The sequence below is a fragment of the Amblyraja radiata genome, chromosome 5, assembly GCF_010909765.2.
Source record: "Amblyraja radiata isolate CabotCenter1 chromosome 5, sAmbRad1.1.pri, whole genome shotgun sequence".
Lineage (NCBI taxonomy): Eukaryota > Metazoa > Chordata > Chondrichthyes > Rajiformes > Rajidae > Amblyraja > Amblyraja radiata.
Genome location: NC_045960.1, coordinates 81493549 through 81513997, shown reverse-complemented (window position 1 = coordinate 81513997; position 20449 = coordinate 81493549). Strand labels below are relative to the sequence as shown.

The following is a 20449-nucleotide window of genomic DNA, read 5'->3' as shown; positions in this document are numbered from 1 at the left end:
GTAGGGGGGTCTTGGGTTGTGCCGTACGTCTGAGATCAATGATGAGTTCGTGTGTTTTTGATGTGTTGAGTAAGAGGTAAGATGTGCATGGCTGTAAAATCACAACCACAATCTTCACTCGTTGCTACTTGTGAAGGACTGTATTAGAAATAGGACTTTACAAAATGAGTGTCTGTCTCTTACATTATGGAATTAAAGCTAAATACAAGCCAAAATGTACTGTATTCATTAAATGTATAAGTATTTGCTTTGTCACTTTATAGCTAACTTGCTAAACTTAAGATTTCTGCTTTCCATTTCAGATTTTCATCGCAGTCAACTGTCTCAGCACAGATTTCTCTTCTCAGAAAGGGGTCAAAGGGCTACCACTGAACATACAGATCGATACTTACAGCTACAACACTCGAAGCAACAAGCCTGTCCACAGGGCACACTGCCAGATTAAAGTGTTCTGTGACAAGGTACGTTGTTGGAATAAAAACCTAACTTTTTCCTTTTAGTCTGCTATTACCATTTGACTGCATATTGACCGTTCAATTTGCATACAGTGCTCAGTTGCAGCGAGCTCTGTACTAATAATAGAAGAATGTAGCATCTTAAGGAGGGAGTATTTATATCTTAAGGAGGGAGTATTGGACAAATGTATGTGGACTAGAACCCCATCAAAGAGATTCTGAACAAGGTGCATATATTAGTGATGGTTCAAAGTTCTTTAGATTCAGAAATAGTCTCAACAGATTGGAAGTGTTGCAAATACGTCAACACCATTTAAGACAGGAGAGACAAGAATCAATAGACCAGTTAGCATGTCGTCAGTTTGTGGAGAAATGTTGGAATCCATCATGAAAAGGAGACAGTGATAGGACACTAGGAAAATCAAAACTTATGATTGGATAGAGTGGGCATGATATTGTGAAAGCTAAACCATGTCTAATATGTTTAAATGTGTTTTTTTCCAATAATATTGCTTGCAGAGCAGATAAAGGACAGTCAGTGAACGTAGTAAATCCAAATTTTCAAAAGGTGTTTGACAGGGAACTGCATCAAATGGCGTTGGGTAAAACAAGGGTCCACGTGATTGGGGATGACATATCAGTCCACGGAGGAGTTCCTTTAACCAGCAAGAGCAAGAATGAATCTCTTGTTTGTGTTGGCAGACTGTCAGTGGTAGAGTGCCAGAGAGATTAGCGCGAGTCCTCAGCACTTCACATATGAGTGACTTTGATGATGCGTTCAAGTTTGTTGAGGATACAAAGTGGGCAAGTGAGCTGTGGAGAGGACTGGAACTTGGCACCAGGGCTTAGACATCCAGCAAGTGGTCCAGTAGGTGGCACAGCAAATTCAGTATAAGAAAACGTTCTGGGGTGTAATTTGTAAATAAAAACAATTTTAAAAAACGATGAGCTTTGATCTACGGGGCGAATGGTGTGTGGATTTGGAAAATGTAGAAAATAAGTATGCAGGTAAAATGAGTAATTGAAATGCAATTTGCAAGCTTATTGGTATTAATGTACAAAAACCTTGTTGTTTTGTACAGGGCTTTGGCAAAACCTCTGTGTGCCACTTTGGTCAACATATTGGAAGAAGGATGTACTGGCCTTGTAAACTTATGTTGCACTGACCCCAAGAATGAGTTTTTGGTTGAGGGGGCTGAAAAGTGTATAGGGAGCGCTTGGCCTATTCTCACTGCACTTTATAAGACCTAGAGGTGATCCCATTGAGAGGGGTGTCACAGGGTGTAGGCCTAACCATTTCTTTTGGTTGGAAAGCCCAAAGTCGGGAATACAGTGTAGGGATAAGGGGTTATTCAGGGATGAAATGAAGAAGTTTTTTTAATGTGTTATTATGAATTTCTGGAATTCACTACCAGAGGGCCATGGGTGTTCAGTTGCTGAATATATTTCTGAGATGAATAGAACAGCAAAAGTGCCAGGTAGAAAAGTGAATGTACGCGACAGACTCAGCCCTAATGTTATTGAAAGACTGAGCAAACTGGAAGGAGTGTATGGTCCACTTCTGTTTTATTTCTTGTGTACAATTAGTTAATTATATTGAAGGTAGACACAAAATGCTGGAGAAACTCAGCGGGTGAGGCAGCATCAATGAAGAGAAGGAATTGGCGAAGTTTTAGGTCGAGACCCTTCTTCAGATTGCTCTCCATAAATGCTGCCTCACCCGTTAAGTTTCTCCAGCATTTTGTGTCTACCTTTGATTTTACCAACATCTGCAGTTCTTTCTTAAACAATAATTAATTATATTGTTCATGGCGTATTACTTCCTCCAATGTTTAATGATTTGTGCTTGAGATGATTACCTGTGATGTTCAGCCTCGGGGTTACTTCCAAGCTCCTCTTCTCTCTGGGACTAATGGACCAAGGAAAGGAGACATTTTATTTTGTATCTTTTAACGGCCTAACAACCACACATCGGCCCTTGTAATATCTGCCAGTGGCAGGACTTCATAACATTTGTACAAAACCTGCAATTACAATCCCTATAAACTGTTTTTAGATATTGTGAAGCCATCAATGGTGCTTTGTAAACTAAAGTGTTTTACACAGAATATTTTGCACAGAATAAATTTGGTAAACATCAAAGGAGCAGAATAAATAAGCAACAATAACGCCTCAGAAATGCAAACTCGTTGGTAAACTAAGGGATCTGTGTGTCCTCATGCACAAAGTGCATAAAGTCAATGTGCAGATACAGCAAGTGATTATAAAGGTACAATTCTACTTTAGTGGCCATGTTGGTGCGGTGGCTGCTCAATGTCCTTTCCAACTTTAACACAGCAGAAAATGATTGGAAATGGCTGTAAGATGAGTAAAATGTCTTTCCTTTCCCCATGCCTGATTCCTGATGAACAGGGTGCAGAACGGAAGATACGTGATGAGGAACGTAAGCAATCCCGTAAAAAGTCCAAATCCAGCGATGGTGGTTCCCATCTCAATGCATGTGAGTAGACAAATGCAACAGTTACAAAGCCAGGAACGTTCCAGGAGATATTGTATTGGTTACTTTAGTGTCTTCTGCGGGTTACAATTTTACATGATTCCCGGCTAACACTAGCCATCATTGTATGATCTGTTCTCATCGTCTCATGTTGTAATTTCTAATTGCAGTCCACGACTCAAAGATACCCCTGATCCCCAACCACAAGCAGATGGAAGCCACTATCTTTAAATCCATTGACGATCATGCCACCCAGCCTGTGCTCTTCATTCCCGACATCCAGCAACGTACTGCGCATGTATGTACAATATGTTTACCTGTAACATAGAAAGGCTTGTTGCAAGTGGTTTGTGATGTAGCTGGTTTCTATTTTAGCATAGCCATAAGATATTGCATTGTCTGGTAATGCTGCAGGATTTGTTATTTTAAAGAAAAGAATGAATTCTTACATTACCCCTTCATTTGTGATATAAGAAATTATTAACCGTTATCATATTTATTATTTTATTTTATTATGAATCAGTCTGAAGAAGGGTCCCAACCTGGAAATGATGTCTGTTCATCCCCTCCCCCGATGCTGCCTGACCCGTGGAGTTCCACTAGCACTTTGTATTTATCAGGAAGCATAGCTCAAACTGAGTGGCTGGGCACTTTGGCTAACTATCCACCCCTTTCTTATAATGCTGGATTAATAGGTGATTTTCAGAGATGGTATTTGGGTTACCATAAATTCCCATTTTCTTAGAAGCGTACTTGGATGGCAGTGGGCAATCAAGATCTTGTTCCTCAAATGAATCAAAATTACCAGAACGTTTGGTTAGTTAATTTTGAATATGGATGATAGGACACTGATATTGATACCAGTGATTGAAGTGAGAAAGCTTTTTTTTGACAGTACTAAGTGCAGGAATTTTATAAGATTAACTATTATTGAATTCCATGACTTTTCACAGGGTTTCCCTCTTGGACCAGATGAACTAGAAGGTGAAGGGTAAGTTTATGCAGACGTTGGAAATGAATGAATTCTTTTTTGAAAGTTCACAGTTCGTATATGTTTGTTCTTCGTTATTTGTGCCATGGATGTAATACAATGCAATAAATATGTCATTGCCACATTTGATAGTGTGGATAGCCCATCAAAATAAAGAAAGGATGCTTTAAATGTGATGTTCTTACCTCCCCCCCTGAAGTCCTGATCATGACACACTGGATAACAGGAGCATGAGTACGTTACCATGCCTCTCAACCCTGTCCCACTATTGAACATGATTGTGGCTGATCCATGTTGACCTCAGCTCCTCTTCTGTGGTAGTTCCTCATGGTCCAGAATTCCCCAGTTTTTCAAAAATGTATCTACCTTCACCTTGGACACTTCTAATGATCTAGCTTCCACAGCTGTTGGCGGTAGAGAATTGCATAGATTCTCCACATTATGTAAAAAATAAATCTCTATACACCTCCATTTTTAATTAACTGCTCATTACCTTTTAACAATGTGTTCTCATTTGAGACTCTCCCACTGGTAAAAACACTTCAATATCAATTCTGTCATAACCCTTCAAGGTCATACATGTCTCAATAAGGCCACCCCCTCACTTGTCGAAACTCCAAAGAAAAAAGACCTATGTTGCCTAGCCTCCCCTGTTAGGACAACCAAGGATTTACCCTCGTGAATTGGTCTGCCCTCAATGCTACGATATCCTTATTTAGGTAAGGGGACCAAAATTGTTCATTATTCCAAGCATTGTCCCACAAACGCCCTATACAATTATGACATAACTTCCCTATTATTAAACTCCAGATATTTGCAAAAACGGGCCAATTGCCTTCTTTGCTACATATTGGACCTTCCTGCTAACATTTGGTGATCATACACAAGAATGCCTCTGTACTCCAGATCCCACTGAACATTTGGTGATCATACACAAGAATGCCTCTGTACTCCAGATCCCACTGAACTCCATTCATTTACAGTGGATTTTCTATTTAGATAGTATTCTACCTTTTTATTTCTTCGTCCAAAGAGCATCCATGATCTTGCACATCCCCATAAAACCTCCCTAGGTTTTTGTCCAATTTTATTATATTTCAAAAACAATCATTGTTCTTAATAGAAAAATACATATTAAACAAAAAGAGTGCAAAATTCACAATACATTCTTAGGGTGTCTATACATTCAATATTGCTAGTGTTCTACCCAGTAGTGTTAGCACCTCTCTTTTTCTGTGCCCATAGCACCATTGTCACTCACATGGCCCCCAGGGGTGGTATTCCTTCCATTGATTACCTGGTACCCCCACTTAGCTCCTCAATGTCCAACAGCAGAAAGAGCCTAGACCAGGGGTGGGGAACCTTTTCATGTTGGAATGCCGCATCAAGTTAGCTGTAATCTAATAAAGCCGCATCCAAGATACTTCAATCAGATCTATTTCAAAATGTACATTATTTTGTTAAAATAGCCCTCATGACTTACTAATGTTTTAATTGTGGCCGTCAGTCGGGGAGGATTATTTTGTTGAATCTTCTTTTACTCTTTGGTATTTTAAATACGTTCATTTTAAGATTAAAATTAAAATAATAAAAGACGAGCAAAAACATATTAATGAAAATAAAAGGATTTGTTCTACAAAATTTGGATTCATTCAAAAGGCCGCACTTAATGGCCTAGAAGGCCGCAGGTTCCCCACCCCTGGCCTAGACTGTGCTCTTCCCCCTATGAGTCTTGGCATTGGCTGCATCAAGCTTCAGTGCATCCCTCAGCATGTACTCCCGCAGTCTGGAATGGGCCAGTCGGCAGCATTGCTCTCACTGTGCTGGGAGACCAACAGGCTTCAGGCAGACTAAAGAGCATCCTACACCAATCTTATTTTTAATTCAAAATATACTTTATTCGAGAAATAAATATGTACCATACGTGATCCTTGCAAAACTCCATCCAACATTCTCGGAGGCTGTACATACAATCAATCCTGTTTACACAAATCACACAATTTTACCCCCCACCTTTGCCACTCATGTGGCCACAGACGTGGAATCCCTTCCCTTATTTTTTTGGGCGTCTCCACCGCACCCTGCCCCCCATGTCCAGCAGCGGAAGGACCCTAGACTATGGTCCTCCCCACAGAGCCTGCACCAAGCTTCAGTCCGTCCCTCAGCACGTACTCCTGCACTCAATCCGACTGGCAGCAGCTGTTCCAGCCACCGTTCACATCCCCTGAAAGAGGAGCAAGTTAACTTTAACCCTCTACTCTTTCAGACCAGATGAAGGGTCTCGACCCAAAACATCGATCGTCCATTTACCTCCACAGATGCTGCCTGACTCGCTGAGTCCCTCCGGCAGCTTGTTTTTAGTTCCAGATTCCAGCATCTTTAGTCTCCTATAACTCTTCTTAACTTTAGTCGGTGTTGATTTCAAATGAGCACCTATATTCGACCTCGGCTAATGCATCTAACTGGACAACTGTGTGGTTAACACTAAAAACAGATATGCTTACAATAAGCAGGCAACACAACGCTGACACATTGCCTGAATTGCAAATAGTAAGCAAACATTAACCACGTGTCACAATATGCACATTCATTTTCAAAGGCCCACCAATTCAGTTTCCCACATAGACACAAAAAGCTGGAGTAACTCAGCGGGTCAGGCAGCATCTCTGGAGAAAAGGAATAGCATCTGCAGTTCCTCCTTACTCAGTTTCCCACATCCTTACCAACACGTCTAAACCTGTGAAGTTACTGGTAACAGAGGCCCAGACAGAGAGACGGGTAGCTGGTAGACTTGGGGCAGTAGTAAAATATTTTGATCACTGAAAGCTTCTACATTCTTAATCATGTACTGGGCACAAATTGGTTCAACCATACTACCACAACCAAAGCCAAATCCTAACTTTATCAAATGGCTTATCTTCCTTTAATGGATTGTATTTTTAAGGTCATGGTTCAAGAGCAAGGATGATCCAAGGGCGTAGGGTGGGTCAAAACACCAAACACCTTGATCAAAAGGTCCTGGTGTGGACCTTTCCCAACCAGGATCCCAAGCAGCTTTTGAAACAACTCGTGTAACAAATGTGCCACAGAAATCCATGCACTGAACAGTCTGAGCCCAATGCTTTCAAAAGTGCACCATAACTAATGTGTGTGTTGCTGATGTTTGCTTGTGATTTGAAATTCTGCAAACCTGTAAATTTAAGTTTAAATCACTTTTTTGTACCTTATAAACAATGACCAATGTGGGTTTGACAATCTGTGAGTATGCATTGCCAGAAAAAGTAAACCTTGAGAAAATTGTGCTTTTAATTCCTAATTGATTACTAATGTACCACTGAATTTAACTTCTGAAGAGTACATAAAATTAATCTTTCAGATCAGGAATTAAAAGACTGCTCTACTCGCCAGTTGAAGATTTTGGATCTCCCAATAAGATTCTCAGGATAGAAGCGCCCAAGAAAGGTAAATGTTTCTAGTGAATCGATGAAATAAGACTGTGCTGAGAGACTATCTTAATCCCATTGGAAATATCATGGGGGTAACCGAAAGAAGCTAAAATGTGTTCAAAAGCCAAGTGCTGGAGGAACTCAGCAGGCCAGTCAGCATCTGTGGAGAGAAAAGAAAGACACCATTTCAGGTCAGATGTCACCAGACTTCCTCGGGTGACATCAGAGTCTGGAGAAGGGTCTGGACCCGATACGACATCTGTCATTCCCTCCACAGATGCTGCTTGATCCACTGAGTTCCTCCGGCATGTTGATTTTTGCTCAAGATTCCAGCATGTGCAGTCTCGTTCATCTGCACAATTTGACGAAACTTGGTGGAGTCAAGTGAAATTAAAACAAAATGAAAATTATATTAACTTCCAGTAAGTTATGTGATTTGTTTTAGATCAGTTGCCTTTCTTTTCTATTTCATATGAGTGAAATGTGGTTTAATTGATTTGTGGTCAAGGAGAGTTTTATCTCTTAAATAATTCCCCATGAATAAGTTCTATCAGTTGATTGAAGTAAGCTCCACATTTATTTCTCATGCAGCAGATACATTATTTGCCTCGGAGAAAGAACATGGACAAAACAGTTATACTGGCTTTTAGATTATTGTGCAGTTAGATGCTTGGCTTGGTGAGCAGGAAAGAACAATAACCGTTGCTAGAGATAGACACAAAGTGCTGGAGTAACTCAGCGGGTCAGGCAACATATTTGGAGAAAAAGGATGGATGGTGTTTCGGGTCAGGATTCGGGTTCTTACCTCCAGTTCGCTCCTCTCTATTTTCAGTGTGAAGAAGGGTAACGACCCGAAACGTCACCCCTCCTTTTTCTTTAGAGATGCTGCCTGACCCACTGAGTTAAGGGTCTGTCCCACGAGCATGCGACTCCATGCAACAAGCGCGACCTAAAGGGCCAGTCCCACCAGCATACGCCTGCATGCGGCAAGCGCGACCTAACGTGGTCGATTGAGCTGTACGGCCTCGCGGGGCATGTCCCACTTCGATCGCCGGAGCCGTATGGAGTTGTGCGGAGCTGGTCCCGACATCGCGCGGGGCTCCGAAAAACTGACCGTGTTCAAAAACTCTGCACGGCAACGGCCTGCCGGCCTGCAGCCGCCTCGACGCCGTACGCACCGCCTCGAACTTCATGTCACTCACTCGACCTCCGCGTGGCCCCCGCTTCTTGGTTTGGTCATGTTTGCCGCATGCAGGCGCATGCTGGTGGGACCGGCCCTTTAGGTCGCGCTTGCCGCATGGAGTCGCATGCTCGTGGGACAGGCCCTTTACTGCAGCACCTAGTGTCTATATTTGGTATAAACCAGCACCTGCAGTTCCTTATTTGTACAATGACTATTGCTACTCATGTTTATATTGTGCTTTTAACATTGTACAGTGGTCCAAGACATTTCTCTGGTGAGCATTCAAACACAATTTAATAAATGAACTATTTAAATAGATAATTAGGCTAGAATGGAGTGGCTTTAAGGAATATCCTTTAAGGAATGGAGGGGTGTAGAGAGGAAAGTCCACAGTTTGGGGCCTTAGCAGTTAATGGCACAACTGTTGTTTGTGGGGACTTTTGATTAAGGAAGTTTAGGATGGAGGGTGAGGGGCCTTGGAGAGTGTAAGATTGGAGCTGATTTGGGGAACTGGAAGTGGCAATGCCACAGGGGGATTTGAAAACAAGGATGACAATTGTCATAAGTTCATGTCCTGGGAGCAGAGTTAGGCCATTTGGCACATTGCAGCTACCCCGCCATTCAATCAAGGTTGATCTTTCTTTCCCTCTCAACCCCATTCTAGTGCATTCTCCCCATAACCGTTGACACCCTTACTAATTAAGACCCTAACAATCTCCACTTTCAAAATACCCAAAGTCTTGCCATGCACAGCCATCTGTGGCAATAAATTCCACAGATTCACCATCCACCGACTAAAGAAATTCCTCTCTGCCTTTGTCAATATTCTTGGTTCCCTCTTCAAAAAACTCAATCAAATTAGTGACAGGATTTCGCCCATAGAAAGCCTTCTTACTATCCCAGATCAGCTGTTGCCTTTCCAAATGTACTTAAATCCTTTCCCTTAGAATTTCTCCAATAATTTCCCTCCCACTGACAAAAGGCTCACGGGCTTGTATTTAGCGGACTAGTTTCTGCTGCCCTCCTTCATTAAAGAAACCACATTAGCTGTCTTTCAACCTTCTGCTACCTCATATAATGACAATACCAAGCCTCTGAAAGGACCCCAGCAATCTCCTCCTTTGCTTCCCATGATGTATAGATTATCTCCAGCCTGGACATTTATCCACCATGTGTAGGAAAGAACTGCAGAAGCTGGTTTAAATCGAAGGTAGACACAACAAACTGCTCGAGTAACTCAGCGAGACAGGCAGCATCTCTGGAGAAAAGGTATGGGTGACGTTTCGGGTCGAGACGCTTCTTCAGACTTATCCACCATCATGCAAACAAAGACATCTAATACCTACACCTTTTTAAAGCTCCAGGCATTCAGCGTACCGCTCTCTGAACTCCTCGGCACACCATCCATGGAGAATACAGACAAAAACTATTCAGTAGGACCCCACCCACATCTCCTTACATGGGTTAACCCATGGACCCAATGAGGATCCATGGCTGAAAAATGGTTCTAACCTATTCCTTTTCTCCAGAGATGCTGCCTGACCCGCTGAGTTACTCGAGAAGTTTGTTTCTATCATTAGAATAAACCAGCATCTGCAGTTCCTTCCTACATGAGGATCCCTAGCTACTGTCTTGTGCCTAATAAACTTATAGACTGTATTGAGATTCTCGTTAATCTTACAGGCCAAGGTATTTTCTTGCCCCAAATTTGCCCTCTCTAAGTTCTCTCCAACATGCTCTATACTCCTCAATGAGTCACTTGATTGCATTTGCCTCATTTGAGCAAAAAGCAAATGCTTGGGAAGATGAGCATTTCTGGTTTTAGATTTGGAGAAAAATACAGCACAGAAACGGATCTTTTAGCTCAGTGTCCACAGCGACCAGCGAATGATTATTTACTCTGATCCCACATTAATCATTGTTTAATTCTCCCCATATTCTCATTAATTCCCTACAGAATCTGTCATGCATCTACACACCAGAGGCAATATACAGAGGCCAATTAACCTACCAATCTACATGTCTTTTCAGGATGTGGGAAGAAACTAGAGCACCTGGAGGAAACCTCCAGTGCAATGAATTCCACAGATTCACCATCTACCTTATAACAAGAGGAATCGAATATAGGAGCAAAGAGGTCCTTCTGCAGTTGTACAGAGCCCTAGTGAGACCACACCTGGAGTATTGTGTGCAGTTTTGGTCCCCTAATTTGAGGAAGGACATTCTTGCTATTGAGGGAGTGCAGCCTAGGTTTACAAGGTTAATTCCAGGGATGGCAGGACTTTCCTATGCTGAGAAAATGGAGCAGCTGGGCTTGTACACTCTGGAGTTTAGAAGGATGAGAGGGTATCTCATTGAAACATATAAGATTGTTAAGGGCTTGGACACGCTAGAGGCAGGAAACTTGTTCCCGATGTTGGGGGAGTCCAGAACCAGGGGCCACAGTTTAAGAATAAGGAGTAAGCCATTTAGAACGGCGACAAGGAAACACCTTTTCTCACAGAGAGTGGTGAGTCTGTGGAATTCTCTGCCTCAGGTGGAGGCAGGTTCTCTGGATGCTTTCAAGAGAGAGCTAGATAGGGCTCTTAAAAATAGCGGAGTGAGGGGATATGGGGAGAAGGCAGGAACGGGGTACTGATTGAGGATGATCAGCCATGATCACATTGAATGGCGGTGCTGGCTCGAAGGGCCAAATGGCCTACTCCTGCACCTATTGTCTATTGTCTAAACCCACACAATCACAAAGAAAAGGTGCAAACTCCACATGGGAAGCACCTGTGGTCAGGACTGAGCCAGGGTGTCTGGCACAGTGAGGCAGCACCTCTGCTTACTGTGCCATCCATTTACATTTGATTGTCCCGATAAACTGAAACATTCTGATACTAAATACAACACAGTATCAGGAGTATCATGTGTATGAAGGAACTGCAGATGCTGGTTTAAATCGAAGATAGACACAAAATGCTGGAGTAACTCAGCGAGACAGGCAGAATCTCTGGAGAGAAGGAATGGGTGATGTTTTGGGTCGAGACACTTCTTCGGTCTGCCTGACCTGCTGAGTTACTCCAGCATTTTGTGTCTGTCTTCGATTTAAACCAGCATCTGCAGAAAACTCTGATCTTGTTATCTTCCGGTTTGGCGGTCTTTCTATTTGCGGCTGTTCTCCTGCGCTGCGATTGCACCACGTTTCGTTCCGATCGTTTGAATGTCGTAATAGTTAGCGAGGTTTAAAAATCATAAAAACCGCGCGTGCACACATCGATCTCTTCCCCTGCCAGTCGGCGCCGCGCGGATTAGTCTCTTCCCTTGTCACTCCCCGGGACGATCCGCCCCTTCCTGCGTCATCGCGTCTTTACTGGAGCTGAGTATGGCCGGCGGAGGTTTCCAACCGGACTTTTGGAGGCACCTGAAGCAGCCCCGCCCCAAGCAGCAGCCCCGCCCCAAGCAGCCAAGCCCAGCCCAGCGCCGCCCTGCCCCAACCAGCAGCCCAGCCCCAAGCAGCCAAGCCCAGCCCAGCGCCGCCCTGGCCCAAGCAGCAGCCCAGCCCCAAGCAGCCAAGCCCAGCGTCAGAGACCCGACCCAGCCCAGCGTGGGAGAACCAGCCCAGAGTCGGAGACCCAGCCCAGCCCGGAGTCGGAGATGTCGCCGATGTCGCCAAACGGAAAGTGGAGACTCAGATCCCGGCGGAGGAGAACGACCAGCGCACGCTGTGAGTCCCCATCGCACCACCAATTCCCCCCCCCCCCCGCCCGTCCTGCTTAGTGCTGTCAACATTCGGTGTGCTTGTTACCAGGCCACACATAGTTGGTCAGGAATACATTTATGCCAATTCCGCAGTCCCAGTGTGAAACTGTACTTGCTTGTAGTGAGTGGTTTAGAGAATGCAATTAGCTGAAAGAAAAGCTAATCAGAATACTTTAAACTTGAAAAATGAAAGATTAGATCTAGTAACTTAAACCAGATTGTGCACGTGCTGGTGGTGTGTATAGTGTGTTTTTGTTTTATCAGAGTACCTTTCATTTTACTCTCGAGGTCAGAGTAATTTGCTCAGGATTCCACGATAGATACAAAAATGCACATTATTGCAGAACCACGCTCCTACATCACATGCAGATCGAGCTATCAGTTGAATAAACATTGACGTGGAAGTGGAATCAAATTCCCTTCAAACAATTGTTGTTACTTGGTCAATACTAGTAGCTGGCAGCAATATGGTACACAGAGAGTTTTGGCATTTTTGCAAATATGAATCTGAACTGTGTTCACAAACACTGTATTGACAAGGTACGTAGTGCAGAATAGATCGAGCATTGATATAGGAACCTGGACAGTGGAAAGTTTCAAAAGATGTGACCTTTGTTCAATTTGAATGTTGATTTTCAGCAATTTATTTGTTCGTGTAACATTAGTTATCAATTTATGCAGCTCCAACTTTATGAACATCCCATGTGTAACTTCTGTGAAACTGAATTGTTTGCTACGTGTGTGTATGGATGTCAGTGTACGATGACTCGTTTGACACAAACTTTAAAAAGCTTAGACACAAAATGTTGGATAACTCTGCAGGACAGGCATCATCTTTGGAGAGAAGGAGTGGGTGACATTTTTATTCGAGACCCTTCTTTGACCACGTTTAAGAAGGGTCTCGACCCGAAACATCACCCATTCCTTCTCTCCAGAGACGCTGCCTTTCCTGCTGAGTTACTCCAGCATTTTGTGTCTATCTTCGGTTTAAACCAGCATTCCTCCCTACATCTTTAAAAAGCATTATATATTTACAATCTATTGTATTGAGCTCCAATTTAAAGTGTCATAGAAGAAATTGGAAATTTCTGTAAGATCTGTGTTTTGATTTACATTTAAACTTGTGTCTCTTTTCAGTTTTGCTTTATGTCAGGAAGGAATGCGAAGAGGTGTTTGACGCGTTAATGTTGAAAGCTCCTTCTCTGAAAGGCCTCATGGAAGCAGTAAGTTGTCTTATTTTGTTATAATTCCATCCATATTTACCAATAATAGTTTGGGTTTCAGCAGGAGCAAGCACCCTGCTCAAGAGCTCACCACAGCCTTGGTACCCAGTTGGACACATCGACTTTCAAAGATGAGGCTTTCCGCTGACTGGTTAGCTTTCCACTGACTGGTTAGCTTTCCGCTGACTGGTTAGCACGCCACAGAAGATTTTCCCTGTACCTCGGTGACAATAAACCTAACTAATAAACTAAACTAAAAGTGACTAACTTTGATCTCCAGTCGTAGCTGACAGGTAAAACTGAAGTCTAGCACTACATTGATCAGAGTTCTATTTAGCACAAACTAGATGATTGTGATTGTGGATTTCAACACGTTGACCCCAAGACACCATTGCAAGAGTTCCTAAGAGCAGTATCCTAGGCCCAAGCATCTTCCATGTTACCATATAACATTGAAGGAGATCATTTAAGCCCATTAAGTCTATTCCTGTTGACCAGGCAATCCCTTTCCCCACACACATTTGGGCCAACTTATCTCCCCGCATTCCCATCAAATGCCCCCAGATCCTATCACTCACCTACATGCAAGAGGCAACTTGCAGTGGCCAATTAACTCGCATTTTTGCATGTCTTTGGGATGTAGGAGAAAACCTGTGCCCCCAGATGAAACCCACGTAGTCACACGGAGAATGTGCAGACTCCGTACAGACAGCACCTGAAGCCTAGATTGAACTTTGTTTGCTGGAGCAGTGAGGCAGCGGTTCTACCTCAGTTGCTTCATCACTCACTTTCATCCCATTAAATGGTCAGAGAGGGCATTGCTTGCTGATGATTGTGCAAAATTCATTATTTTTCACTACACATACAATATGCATTGTGACTCCAAAAAGTCTTAATTGATTTTTAAAGAATTAACTTACTATTGTCTTCTCATTCCAGATTTCAGAAAAATACGAAGTGCCCCTTGAGAAAATTGCAAAAGTCTACAAAAAATGCAAGAAAGGGTGAGTGTGCAATGGTTTATAGTTAGTTTTTGTTGTTTTGGGATAAATCATTCAACAGTGTTGCACAATTAAATATACAGTAAATCCTCGTTTTAATGGACCCTGTTATAACCGATTTCGGATCCAGCGGACAGACCAGCCAACCCACCCCTGGCTCGCACCGTCTCTCCTTTCGATTCTTTCCAATCTTAGCCGTTCCATACATCCCATCTTTTTTCCTCAATCGCCCCTTCCCTTCCAGCATTGCTTATTGACTCTCACATTTGCAGACAATATTAAAGCTTCCTTTGCTCCATCCTGTTTGTCAAAAGTTGACATAATAATAATAATAATAATAATAATAATAATAATATATTTTATTGTCATTGCACATATGTGCAACGAGATTTGGTATGCAGCTTCCATCCGATGTCATAACTTAAACAACTAATAAAACATGTTGTTGTTCTGTTGCCAGCATCTTAGTGAATATGGATGATAACATCGTGAAGCACTACTCTAATGAAGACACGTTCCAACTAAACATCGAAGAAATGGCAGGATCCTACAAGCTCACTCTCGCTGAGATATGAAGAGCATTGAACGGTGGTGGCTCATCCAATTTATTGACCGAGCTATTGTGAGAGCAAAGGAATGAAAAAAATAAAAGCATGAAATTATCACACCAATACATTTTACATACACGCCTCCAAAGTGAAAGTGCGCAATACACGAGTAAGGATCACATGGAACTATTGAGCGACATGGTGGCAGCAGCCATTAGTGCTGCTACTGCACAGATGTAACCTTGGGAGCTGTCTGTAAGGAGTTTCTTCTTGCATCCCAAAGGCAAGCTGGTAGACTAATTGGTGGCTATCAATCATGTAGGTGGTGGCAAGAGAACTGGGGGACGTTATGGACCTGTGAGAATTAATAGGCCATTTGCAAATTAGTGAGAAGCTGCGCTTATGGAAATGATCTGAACACCAACAGCCACTCAATGGGCGAAACTGCCCACTTCTATGTTGTAATGAAATAATCACTTATCTAGAGAACACCAAAAATTATCAGCCAATTACTCCTATGCCATGATCCATGTGCTTCCTTCAATAGATTTGCGGGTATTTTTTTTCATTCCTTTGACCTCCCCCAGCACTGTAACATCAGTGTTGATTGAGTACAATATGCATAAAATACATAAAAATACTGTAACCAAAGAAAATGGTGATAGAGAAAACGCTCTTGTTAGACATGTAAATATTTATATATAGATTATAATAGTAGTGTCTTTGAAAGCTGAAGTGCTACCTGGGGTTCCAAAGAGTTGATCTTTGTGGTGTGCTGTAGATGTGTAATGGACAGCTCCTTCATTGTGCAGCCTATATTTTTATTATGGAAGTTAAGTGATGTTTTGTCTCGATTCACATCTTGTCTTAAATTTCAGATTTTATAAATTGACACTATCTTTTGATAACTTAAAAATACTGCAGGAATCAACATTTGAGACGGGGCACTTGAAGAATGTTGTTTATGATATTTTCACAGTAATTACAGTAAGACTCCTTTATATAGGAGTTAGACTGCCTGAACTACAGGAAAATTCAGTGAATGGCCAAAGAAGCCATAGAATTAAAGCCATCTTGTGTGTGTATTTGTGTGAGAGAGAGGTGAGTGTGTGATTGAGAGAGAGGTGAGTGTGAGAGAGACTGAGAGAGAGAGATAGATAAATATGTATGTGTGTGTGTGTGTGTATGTTAAGTGCAATATAGCATCACAAAACCATATAGGTTTGGGCTATCTTTTATCCTAGCAATTTTCAAAACAACAGTTTACTAAGAGTGAGGGTCTGGGTCTTTTAAATTTTATAGATGAATTGTATTGTTTTAAGTTTATTTAAACAAAACACTCAACTGCATTTTTAAATGTTTACGATGGAACAATGCTTTTTTTTAGAAAAACCTTTAAGGCGTTAAAACTGTTTTGGGCTTCCTTGGAAATATATGTTTATTAAAATCGCAGTATTCTTTTCCTGTAATCTGATCATTTTAGGCCAGGTTTGTATTTCATTTGAAACAAGTAACTGAAATAAGGCTGACAGTGACTATCTATGTATAAACATAAGAAAGAAAATGTTCCAGGGCAGTCCATAAACTGTTTTACAGCATTTAAACTGTATGCAGGGCTCGTTATTGCTCTTGGGACAGTTACTTGGTAGGTTAACATATGCCAGGTGATTTGATTTTAAATTTCAACTCAATACTTTAAATATTTTCCAAACTTGCTAATATATTTTTAAAGCACATAGTTAATCATGTCTACATTACTAGAGTATCTGCACATCTGACCACGCCTACTGGGATGTCCCACTATTTGCTTGTTGACAAGGTGGTGATGAAATCCAGCCTTACCAGCCTCTGTTTTAATTGAGTATCGGTCGTTTTATTTTTAATTTGAAAACACGAGGCAGACACTTCCCACTGGTTGTTGCCGGTTGGAACCATGGTCACTGTACATGGGGCTATCCATCTGTGGTGTGAATTGTGATGCATCTTGGCATTTCATCCGCTGGCCTTGCTGGATTCTGTGGCATCTCAGCAAGGTTGCCTGCTTTCAAGTTCAATGGCACCATCTACTCCACCCGGGGGGGGGGTCTTCACATTAAAGGTTCCATAAAAGTGCCAGTGAAAATCCAGGGCTTGGTGTGGCTGAGTCTTGACTATGTCTATGCCCCTTGCAACAAAAACTAACTATAGTTAATACATGGGAGCCAGCAGGGTGGAGCTTTTCATGCTCCTTGGTCCTTTGCCTTAGCTGCGTCAGCAAGTCTTTCTCAGTGAGGACCACAACTGTTACACTCTGCCCCTGTTTTTAAGGAATAGGACAAATATCAGCTCGATGCCTCCCTGCTGGGAAAAACACAAATGGACATTTGTTTGGGAAACCACGATGGGCCCCGAGGTGGAATTCACACTGTAATTCCCTGCTTAAGCTCCTGCAAGAAATGTAGAGACTGGTTAAAGTAGCAGATTCAGGATACCTATATTGAAGGGGCTATATCTAATAACTCCTCGGGAAGAAGAGAACATTGGATGGCAAAACAATATGTACTGAAAAATCAACGCATTATCGTTTGACAACCCCTTTAATAGAACAAATATGGAAAGTTAGCTATAGTGCAAAAACTTAACAGTTTTGTTTCAAAAAGCTCCTCATTTGGAAATCAGCAAGTTATTCTTGAGAAAACCTCACTTTTGGAACCACATTGAGAAATATTTTATTAGGGAAATCCCTGCTTGCAGATAATTTAGTTGTCACAATGTGAAGAATTAAAAAGGACATAATTTTCATAATATAAATCAAGCAAAATACAAAAGCTTCAATCTGTTCTGCTTTCGTAAACATATCTTTCATTTTCGATGCCTAATAATTGAGGCCCTGGCCTTTAATAACCAAGGAAAATAATTATTGCCGGTTTGTACAGTTACATAGGGAGAAAATCACATCTTTGTATGTATATTTTTGGTAAGTGGTCATACTACAGTAAAATATCATTAACATCTTCCAGATAATAATAATAATCCAGTTTTGAAATAAAATGGAAAAGGGCTTTTTTGTAGCTACTTTTATTATATCATTGAAAATGTTTCACTGATTTTGTTTTGATGTGCATTTGAAAAGATGTATTCAAACCTTTATTGTATACCAAAGGGAATAAATTTTATATGGACATTTCCACAGTGAGTCACGCAATGCTAATTATTTTTAAAACATATAAATATCTAATTAAGCTGTGGAAAATCTGTGTACAGTTTTGGTTCCCTACCTTGGAGGAAGGATGTGGAGGGTTTGGAAAGGTGCAGAGGAGGTTTACCAGAATGATGCCTGGATTAGGGGATATTAGCTACAGAAAGAGATTGGACGGACTTGGATGGTTTTTCTCCGGAATGCTTCAGTTTATGGGGAGACTTGATAGAAGCATGTAAAATTATGAGAGGCATAGATAAGGTAAACAGAACCTTTTTCCAAGGATGGAAAAAGCCAAATAGTAGGGCGCATAATTTTAAGGTGAGATGGGCAAAGTTAAAGCACACGGCATTGGGGGTTCAGTATTGATGTGGATAGAGAACTGGCTGGCAAACAGGAAGCAAAGAGTAGGAGTAAACGGGTCCTTTTCACTATGGCAGGCAGTGACTAGTGGGGTGCCGCAAGGCTCAGTGCTGGGACCCCAGCTATTTACAATATATATTAATGATCTGGATGAGGGAATTGAAGGCAATATCTCCAAGTTTGCGGATGACACTAAGCTGGGGGGCAGTGTAAGCTGTGAGGAGGATGCTAGGAGACTGCAAGGTGACTTGGATAGGCTGGGTGAGTGGGCAAATGTTTGGCAGATGCAGTATAATGTGGATAAATGTGAGGTTATCCATTTTGGTGGCAAAAACAGGAAAGCAGACTATTATCTAAATACAATACAATACCTTTTATTATCATTTGAACCTCACATGAGGTTCAAACGAAATTTGGTTTCTGCAGCCATACAAAAAAAATAACCAAGACGCACACCAACACAATTCAATTCACATAAACATCCATCACAGTGAGTCCTCCTCACTGTGATGGAAGGCAAAACTTAAACATATCTCTCCCCTGCACTCCCCTCTCCCCCCCATGTCAGAGTCAAAGACAGAGTCAAAGCCCCCGGCGGGCGATGTTAAATGTCCCGCAGCCATTAAAGCCACGCCGGGTGATGCAAGGCCGCGCACCGGGTCTTGGTGTTGGAGCCCCGGCGGGCTCTTGGTGTTGGAGCCCCCGGCGGGCGCTCACAAAGTCCCGCGGCCATTCCAAGCCGCGCGGGGCGGTGATGTAGGCCCCGCTCCAGGTAATCTTCAACCCCGCAACTCGGGCGGGAGAAGTCGCCGTTGCGGAAGCCCCGAAAAGCGGTCTCCCAGCAGAGACCCGCGGGCTCCCGGCATTACCGTCCACAGACCTGCGGTAGGAGCTTCCGAACTCCGGGTGTCGGGTCACAGCAGCGCGCCACCACAGCTCCACCCGCTCTGGACTCGGCCAGCTCCGTGATGGTGAGTAAATCCGCAGCTCCGCGACTGGAGCCCCAGGTCATTCCTGTCGGAGGCCGCTCCACATTGCAGCCCCAACGACAACGGAGACCCGACAAAGACAAGGTCGGGTCTCCCGTGCAGGGGAAAGACCTTAAAGTTCCCCCCCCCCACCCCCACACACATACCCCGACAAAAAAAAACAATAAAAACTACATAGAACAAGACAGAAAACAATAAAAAGACAGACGGACTGCAGAGGCCGCTGCTGACAAGAGTCGCGCCGCCTAGGACAAAAAATGGTGGCCGACTAGGAAAAGGGGAGATGCAGCGAGACCTGGGTGTCATGGTACACCAGTCATTGAAAGTAGGCATGCAGGTGCAGCAGGCAGTGAAGAAAGCGAATGGTATGTTAGCTTTCATAGCAAAAGGATTTGAGTATAGGAGCAGGGAGGTTCTACTGCAGTTGTACAGGGTCTTGGTGAGACCACATCTGGAGTATTGCGTACAGTTTTGGTCTCCAAATCTGAGGAAGGACATTATAGCCATAGAGGGAGTGCAGAGAAGGTTCACCGGACTGATTCCTGGGATGTCAGGACTTTCATATGAAGAAAGACTGGATAGACTTGGCTTATACTCGCTAGAATTTAGGAGATTGAGAGGGGATCTTATAGAAACGTACAAAATTCTTATGGGGTTGGACAGGCTAGATGCAGGAAGATTGTTCCCGATGTTGGGGAAGTCCAGGACAAGGGGTCACAGCTTAAGGATAAGGGGGAAATCCTTTAAAACCGAGATGAGAAATACTTTTTTCACACAGAGAGTGGTGAATCTCTGGAACTCTCTGCCACAGAGGGTAGTTGAGGCCAGTTC

At 42.7% G+C, this 20449-nt stretch overlaps 1 protein-coding gene across 2 annotated transcripts in view; it reads left to right on the top strand.

Moving 5' to 3' along the window:
• grhl1 (grainyhead like transcription factor 1) overlaps nucleotides 1–18257 on the top strand; it is an 85493-nt gene extending 67236 nt beyond the window's left edge. For both annotated transcript variants that reach the window (XM_033021608.1, XM_033021607.1), the window contains 8 exons: nucleotides 303–461; nucleotides 2868–2955; nucleotides 3123–3250; nucleotides 3906–3943; nucleotides 7320–7405; nucleotides 13454–13539; nucleotides 14479–14543; nucleotides 15001–18257. In XM_033021608.1, coding sequence (XP_032877499.1) covers nucleotides 303–461; nucleotides 2868–2955; nucleotides 3123–3250; nucleotides 3906–3943; nucleotides 7320–7405; nucleotides 13454–13539; nucleotides 14479–14543; nucleotides 15001–15115 — 765 coding nt within the window. In that variant the 3' untranslated portion in view covers nucleotides 15116–18257. The remainder of the gene's footprint in view (nucleotides 1–302; nucleotides 462–2867; nucleotides 2956–3122; nucleotides 3251–3905; nucleotides 3944–7319; nucleotides 7406–13453; nucleotides 13540–14478; nucleotides 14544–15000) is intronic.
• Nucleotides 18258–20449: the final 2192 nt, after the last annotated feature.